This window comes from Triplophysa rosa, linkage group LG9, assembly GCF_024868665.1.
Source record: "Triplophysa rosa linkage group LG9, Trosa_1v2, whole genome shotgun sequence".
Classification (NCBI taxonomy): Eukaryota; Metazoa; Chordata; class Actinopteri; order Cypriniformes; family Nemacheilidae; genus Triplophysa; species Triplophysa rosa.
In genome coordinates, this window is record NC_079898.1 from 4019462 (window position 1) to 4027808 (window position 8347).

At 40.6% G+C, this 8347-nt stretch overlaps 1 protein-coding gene across 2 annotated transcripts; it reads left to right on the top strand.

Moving 5' to 3' along the window:
- Nucleotides 1-772: 772 nt before the first annotated feature.
- Nucleotides 773-6985, top strand: LOC130559005 (uncharacterized). Of its 2 annotated transcripts, XM_057341814.1 has the most exons (8): nt 773-834; nt 966-1064; nt 1419-1706; nt 2038-2178; nt 2637-2806; nt 2928-2992; nt 3514-3614; nt 6170-6984. In XM_057341814.1, the coding sequence occupies exons 1-8, from the start codon at nt 774-776 to the stop codon at nt 6286-6288; spliced, it is 1044 nt and encodes a 347-aa protein (XP_057197797.1). In that variant the 5' UTR covers nt 773; the 3' UTR covers nt 6289-6984. The 2 variants fall into 2 exon arrangements, with proteins under 2 accessions (XP_057197797.1, XP_057197798.1); XM_057341815.1 differs by lacking the exon at nt 773-834 and having other exon boundaries at nt 973-1064; nt 1197-1706; nt 6170-6985.
- The last annotated feature ends 1362 nt before the right edge of the window (nt 6986-8347 follow it).

Genomic DNA, 8347 nt, shown 5'->3' on the forward strand with positions numbered 1-8347 from the left:
GATTGACATGTAATGTAGCAATTACTAAAGTCTACTGTGTTTCAGCCACCATATAACATTCAGCGTTGTTTAAAACAGAAGCAAAATTTATTGACGTTTTAAAACATAAAATATATGTATTTATATATTTTAAATGTTTATTAAAGTGATTCATTTATTTACACTTGTGTTTGTATTGTTAAATTGACAATTAATTCACTTATATTTTTAGTCCTCATCCTCCATAGTAATTCAAAATCTTTACCTGCCACATTGAATTTTTAACTGGATTTGCAGGTTTTAATTTCAAACCCTGTATATACATTTTAATAATACATTTAACATTCTACATTTATTCATTTCTCTGAGAAGTCAAAAAATAATTTGGTTGCAAATAATACATACGTCACAGATTTTGCCCACTGCAAACATTTAAAGGCGCAGTTCTTAATTAACAGCGGCCACTAGCGTTGTATTCTAGATTTGCCAAGAATCGCTCAGTCCAAACACAACGGTGGCCACCACAGTACAAAAAGATGTCTTCCGTTGACGCAGGGAAGAGATTTTGTGGGCATTAGAAAGACTAGAAAGAGCCATGTCTTATTTATTACATATTACAAGTTTAAAAAGAAGGATAAAAGTCAGGCAGGAGCTAGGACCTGAGTTAATATTATAAAGACTTTACAGCAGAGACACGTTAGGACTAAGGCTGAGAATCATTGTCTGTACACTGAATTCATATGGTGCACTCAAGGTCATGTTTTTTAAACTGGTAATAATGCATGTTATAAAAGATGTTATTTTGTACAATTACAGAATCTGACGATTTGGAGGAGGAAGAAGAGAACATGACAGGTAATGGTTTCACAAGCTGTTGACATCGCACACCTAAGTATTATTATAGAATTGCAATGTTTTAAGATTGCAAAGTAAATGCTCATTATTTTTATGACTGATGCTTACATTTATATACTTCATCTGTCTAGGTGCCATAATCAAGGCGCCCTCCTTTCCCATTCCACCAACAAAGGTGACAAAGTCCATTCAGATGGAGTCTACTGGATCTAGGAAAAAGATCCATGGTAGTAAGTATCCATCATTTGAGTCTACTAATTTCTCACATAATCTTTTCTTGCATAATTATAACATGAACGCTGTTACAAAATCATTGTTAATTTACATGTGCTAATTTTTATACTCTGGACATTCAAATTCAGCCAGCTCTCAGCAGGTGCAGGGTGCTGGGTCCAGGGACAGGTCCACAGGCATCACATTAAACAATTCACCTCGAAAAACCACATCATTTCATCAACCACAAACCATTTAATCAACTACGTTGTGTGTTAACCCAGTTGAATCTCAGAGCATATTTCTTCTGTATTCAGTATTTCCATTAACCTGCATTTAACTGTAAATTAACTTAATGTTTTCTTTTTCAGACCCTGCACATTCAAATGTAAACCAAGCCAGCCAGTCGAAGGGTGCTGGATCTAGTCATCAGTCCAGCCACAGTGATGGATCCTGGCACAGCGACCGGTCCGTGCACAGCAAACGTTACCGACACAGGAAGCAGTCTAGGCATAGCGACCAGTCCAGGGACAGTGACGGATTCCGGAATAGCAAACGTTACCGACACAGGAAGCAGTTCAGGGACAGCGACGGGTCCAGGCACAGTGACCGGTCAGGGGACAGCAACCAGATGGGACACAGCAAGCAGTCCATGGACGGTATTTATCCAAACCTTTATGCAATTCACAGTGGCAAGGGCATACATGTTCTAGAGTAGTGGATGTGTCAGAGGTAGTGCATATTTTGAACAACTGGTTCATTCTGAGCCTCATGGTGACCACTCTATTTATTTTCTATCAAGTGTCATCATGGCCAAAAGTAGATGGATCTCTTTGCATTGATTGAGCTCTACTGACTGCTGAGTACAGGCAGGAACTGCACACTGGGGTTACCCAAACTTAATGAATTACATGGTCAAACAACTTGCTACAAGAGAAGTATCCACAATTACGAACAACAAAGTAATTTTTGACAAATTTTGTCTTTCAGATTATGAAGGTGTTCAAACGCCAATCTCAAGATACTCTGGGAGGTCTTTCTCAGAGCAGAGTAACCGATCCTCTGCTCATGAGTCCAGTCATACAGAGCCTCGTAGCGAAACCGACATAAGATTTCCCATGGCCATGGAAAGTACGTACTTAAAGTCCCCCTGCGGTGAAAATCAAGTTTTTAATGTTGTTTATATGTCTATGTGGTGTTTTTAATATGCTTTAAGTCAAACCATGTGCAAATACTGTACATAAGTCAACTCCATTGTTGAGTATTTTCTCCTTAAAACTACAGTGAAAAAAAAACCCGCGGTTCAAAATCATGGTAGTCTGTGACATCACAAACGACCTTGTAACCAACCACGTCAACGTGCCGGCAGGCTTTAGCAAATCATTAACTTAACTATGATGGCTCTAAAGCAAGTGAGTCTCAAAATAAGCCAAGATATCGCTGTATATTTTAACATTTGCAACACATTATTAGCTGTTTGATATTGCAGTCAAGCAAAAGACTAATCATATTAATTACCGTGAACGTGAAGTGTCCGACTTTCAAACTGACTTGGAGACTTTTACATATGGGATTCTTTTTGTTTTCAGAATTTCAGAAAAAAGTCTTGACTAAATTGGTGGATATCCACATGGAGGTCAGAAGGCTGGGAAGAAGTGAGCCTCCCCTTTCATCCGCCCATATAGAGCAGCTGGAGACGATGGAGGAGTTTGAGAGAGAGGAGGAACGCCTTAAGGACAAGCAAGCCTTTGAGTCCCTGGTATGATTTGCAAGACACACTCTGGATGTGATATCACTTTGTGCTTTTATTTATCAATGTTATTTTGTTATAGGCTGTTGTTTTTCTAGCATGACATGACAATTACCCACTCTCTTTAAAGGTGTTGAAACTTGCAAGAATTGGAGGGAAAGATGTAAGGGATTGTGTCCACAAAATTTTTGACAGGTATTTTCAACGGTGTCCCAACATATAGAACTTGCCAAACACGTTACATTTCCTGTCACAGTTTGCCAGTTGAGAGAGGATGTGACATATCTACCCCTGCTTATACTGTACACTTATTCACCAGGCCACTGTCTTAAATTAGAAACCAGTAAGCTGTGGAAAAACAGAAAGAGCTCCAGAGAACTGCATTGACTGCCATTCTTATATTTCATGAAAGGGCAAATTGATCAAAAATCTAAATACTAAAAATTATATTTTATTATCTGAAATGCAATCATGAGACTGCATAGAAACCTGACGTGGAAGGTAAAGAGGAGAGGGTTAGACAGGTGCAGGGAAAGTATGTCACTGAAGCTATCAAATGGTCATCTCCCAGAGGTTTGTTAAATCGAATTCCAGAAATCTACTGTTTCCCAAAACCACATGATCTCTTTAGGCCACTCTTGGCAATCTCACCCTTGCTACAGTTCCTGTAAATTACCACATGCATATCATTTCTAAATGGTGCATTTGTTCTCCAGGCTCTTTACCAACCGGCTGATGGCAAAATTTAATATGAAGGGGAAGGGAAAAAGGCAGAAACAGCCTCTGGAGACGACTAAAACTTTTGAAGCATTTAAAGGTACACAGCATTTTTTCCATGTCATTTAAGTTTAACACCAACTCACTCATATTCACTACCTCGACATTTTCTAAATGAAAGGTGGTCAGTTGTAGCAAAAATCTCGCTGTAGAAGGGAAAACGGTTTGGTCAATGGATAGAATTTTATTTTACGAAAGTTTATTGTTTGCTTGCTTGTTGAATGAGAATATTGGAATCAGCGGGTCAAGCAGCAAACTACTGTATGTGATGCATTATGATGGTAATCAGCCTTCAAGTCCACCTAAGTAATGTCAGAGTTGAGACGAGACGAGACGAGTCCAAAAAGCTGCGAGTTGCACTTAAGAACGAGTCCATAGTAGGCGAGTGCTTGCAGAGGGTTAGGGTTATTTTTCTGGTATAGCATGTGCTGAATTAAAGTGATAACATTCCTGGTCAAAATGAACATGGATTGACATGAAATGTAGCAATTACTAAAGTCTACTGTGTTTCAGCCACCATATAAGATTCAGCGTTGTTTAAAACAGAAGCAAAATTTATTGATGTTTTAAAACACAAAATATAAAAATATATGTATTTATATATTTTAAATGTTTATTAAAGTGATTCATTTATTTACACTTGTGTTTGTATTGTTAAATTGAAAATTAATTCCCTTATATTTTTAGTCCTCATCCTCCATAGTAATTCAAAATCTTTACCTGCCACATTGAATTTTTAACCGGATTTGCAGGTTTTAATTTCAAACCCTGTATATACATTTTAATAAGTATACATTTAACATTCTACATTTATTCATTTCTCTGAGAAGTCAAAAAATATTTTGGTTGCAAATAATACATACGTCACAGATTTTGCCCACTGCAAACATTTAAAAGGCGCAGTTCTTAATTAACAGCGGCCACTAGCGTTGTATTATAGATTTGACAAGAATCGCTCAGTCCAAACACAACGGTGGCCACCACAGTACAAAAAGATGTCGTCCGTTGACGCAGGGAAGAGATTATGTGGGCATTAGAAAGACTAGAAAGAGCCATGTCTTATTTATTACATAAAATAAAAGGTTTGTGGATTTTAAGTTTAAAAAGAAGGATAAAAGTCAGGCAGGAGCTAGGACCTGAGTTAATATTATAAAGACTTTACAGCAGAGACACGTTAGGACTAAGGCTTTTAGCAGATATGTACTCACAGATATCTATGGAGATACTTTTCAGCAGAGAGACGTTGGAGAGAAATATCGTCTTAAAATCATCCCCGAGGATGCTTTGATTCGGATCAGTACGTGAGTAACACCAAGATATGTTGTTGTTGTAATATTAGCTGTGTGCAGTTTTGAGCGTCATTGTTTATCTGGAACCGCTTTAATATCGTACTCGTCCAGATACTTGAGAGAGAGAGAGCGCGTCGGAGCTGAAACTGGAGAGCGAGCGAGAGCGTGTTTTATTCTTTTACTCAATGATGAATAAATTCAGTTAATCCGCGGGTCACATGCGTTCCGCACCGGAGAGCACGATCCGTATGGATCACGGATCTTCCCATGATCCTTTTCACCATGATACCGCAGCGGAGAGGAAGAGAAAACGCGCATTGTAGAGTTGTTTGTCCGTTTAGGGCTGCTGTACAAAACATGGCGGCGAATTCAATGTATGTAGGCCCGCTCTGTATGTAGATATAAACAGCTTATTCAAAGGTATTACAAACAAAGGTTCATTACGTAAGGTCTTTATACACCTCTGAAGAAATAGTTTTGTATATTATATTGTATTTCTGTCAATAGATCCTCCTAAAAATGTCGTATTGTTCCTTTAAGTTTGCAATACATGCCTGTCTCTGTTTTCTGTCCACATTGTCGGGAGACATTGGATGATGTGCCTGCCTCCTCGGTTATTGCTGTTTTACAGTATGTGCATTCCGCAGAGTGCACAGAAATTTTCTGTAATTAAAATATGCAAAGCAAATTATTGCTGACTTGGCAGACATTGTACTCTCGTTGTCATTAGCCATGCGATGCGTACCTGGTGCGGGCGCGTAGTGTATGTTGGTGCGTTTGTGCATGCGTGTACGTGGCTGGTCAGTGGATTCTCATTCAAATACATGGTGTTTTTATGACTAAATATGTGCAGGGAGCTTTATTCAAGCATCTTAAAGGGATATTTCACGGTTTTACCTCTATCTAAAGTAATCTAGTATTTGCAAAAATGGAAGTTATAGTATCCAAACGCATTACAATTGAGCCGTCTGATTAGCCAGTTTATTATATGCAGGCTCTCTCAATTCAAGACTGCTATCTTAAATATCTGCACCCAAGGCCACTGTCTATTGCAGTCTTACACCTTCCGAACATACAATGATGCAAGTGTACAGAAACTATCTTAAAATCACGTGTATGCTGCCATATACCACACCAGTCACCACGGCTCTGTGCAGTATTGATATTTGACAGGAGGAATAATGAAAAGTATAAGGAACTTCAAACCTTCTTCCACATAGCAGTATGAGTGTTCACATATTTGTATGTAATTACACTGGTTTTCTTCTTTACATTTATAATTTTAGTTTTTGTTCAACTCTTGCAGCTGCAGTCATGAAATGGGACAAAGAAGCTACAGAGGCAACAATCAAGCATCATGCAGCAGAACATCTTAAACATGCACCGGGGAGAAAAGGAGGTGGAGGGCACACAGGGGTGGAATGAAACTTGTATTTATTTCCAGTTTAGGGGACTTTATACCTCCCTCTTTTTGTCTTTTTTCAGTTAGCAGTTTAAAACAATTCTAAAAGTTAAAGTAGTAGTTACTTATCTGTTCATATTCTGTTGAAAACATTAAAAATGGAAAAAATATTGTATTGCTTTGTATTTCAACTTCCCTCATTTTATATCTTTTTTCCCCACTCATCAGTTTAAGTACTCCTTTATTAGAATTGTTTTACTTATCAGCTTGTTCTGCGCTGAAAACATTAAAGATGGGAAAAAATATTCTCTTGTCATTTCAAATATGAAATTTTGTCCTTAATAGACGTCACATATTTCCAATTGTAAATAAGGCTACTAAAATGTCTTTGCGCACCTATATCTTGTGTATCTAAGGGATAGTTATTATTTACAATTTTAAAACTGTACTTCTGCACACTGCCTTTACTATGAATGAGTTTTATTGAATACCACGTGGTCATCCAACTTTGTAACAATAGTCTACCTGATTTGATGATCAAAACCTGGTGTTTAATAAAGCTGATACAGGATAAATAAAAATGAATAACCATTAAAATATTGCACCCAGTTGCACTCCATTTAAACCAAATGTAATAAGTCCAAGAAACACGTCATAAATTGTATGAATGTCCTTTAGATGTCTGTAAGTGACATTTGAAATGATTAATAATTAATTTGGAACCCTGTAAGGATGTCACTTGGACGTCAAAAATGAACATTTAGAAGACGTTTAATATAAGACGTATTTTCAACGTTCACTATTTATGTCACTTGGACGTCATCAGTGAACGTTAAAAAGACGTCTAAAAAATACGTCGCAAATCCTTTTAATCTGGCTCCTCATTGGACGTCCAGTGAACGTTCAGTATTTATGTCATTTGGACGTCAACAGGGAACATTAAAAAGACGTCTAAAAAAGACGTCGTAAAAACTTTCATTCTGGCTCCTCAGTGGACGTCTTTTGAACGTTCAACAAAGACGTTAAATTGACGTCTTTTGGACGTGTCTTTGCTCAGTGGACAAGCACGGATAGGTTGGGTCTTCCTCCCCGGTGGGGAGCGCCTGCAGGTTCACCACCTGGTCTCTCGGGAGAGTGGTGGGAACTTTGGGCACGTAGCCGGGGCGGGGTCTCAAGATAACGTGAGAATCCCGGCCCCGAGTTCTAGGCAATCTGTGGACACGGAGGGTGCTTGTAGATCCCCTACCCTCTTGGAGGTGAGCGCCATGCGGAAAGCCGTCTTTATCAAGACTGAGAAAGAGCGGCAACCCCGAGAGGCTCGAAGGGGGCGGGGCCTCTTGAGGCCCGCCACCTAGGTCGCAAGAGGGTACGGAGCGCGGATAAGGTGGTCACCCTCTCGCGCCCCTTAGGAACCTAATGACCAGGTCGTGCTGTCCCAGAGGCTACCCAGCACTTGGGTCATGATGAGCGGCCGTAGCGGCTACATACATTCCCAGTGTGGAGGGGGAGAGGTTACTCCCCAGTCTCTCTTGAGGAAGGGACAGCTCGTACCCGACCGAGCAACTCCGCGGGTCTTCTCGCCGAGAAGAGCACCAGGACGAGAAGAGGCGCCACCTATGGGCCTATGGCTGCCCAGTGGCCGAAGCCCTAGCCTGAGTGACGTCCCAACCAGACCGGGGGTGGGTCACTCAGGATCTCCTCGTCCCGTCCAGACATGGAGACCAGGTTCTGCCTGGGATGCCGTAACGTGCCCCTTCCCCTGGGGAAGCAGTTCGCCAGGGGGAGCGGCCAGGGGAGAGTTGTTGTCAGAGCCTTAGCTCCGAGAACCAAGTCCTGGTTAGGCCAAAATGGGTGTAACTAGTACCACTTGATGCTCCTCTTCCCTGGCCTTGCACAGTACTTGTGCAATGAGGCTCACTGGGGGGGGGGAGCGTACTTCCGCTTGTCCCGCGGCCAGCTGTGCGCAAGGGCATCCGTGGCAAAGGTTGCCTCGGACAGGGAGTACCAAAGCGGACAATGGATGGAGTCTGGGGAGGCAACAGGGCCACCTGTGCCTGGCCGAATTTCTCCCAAATGAGCCGG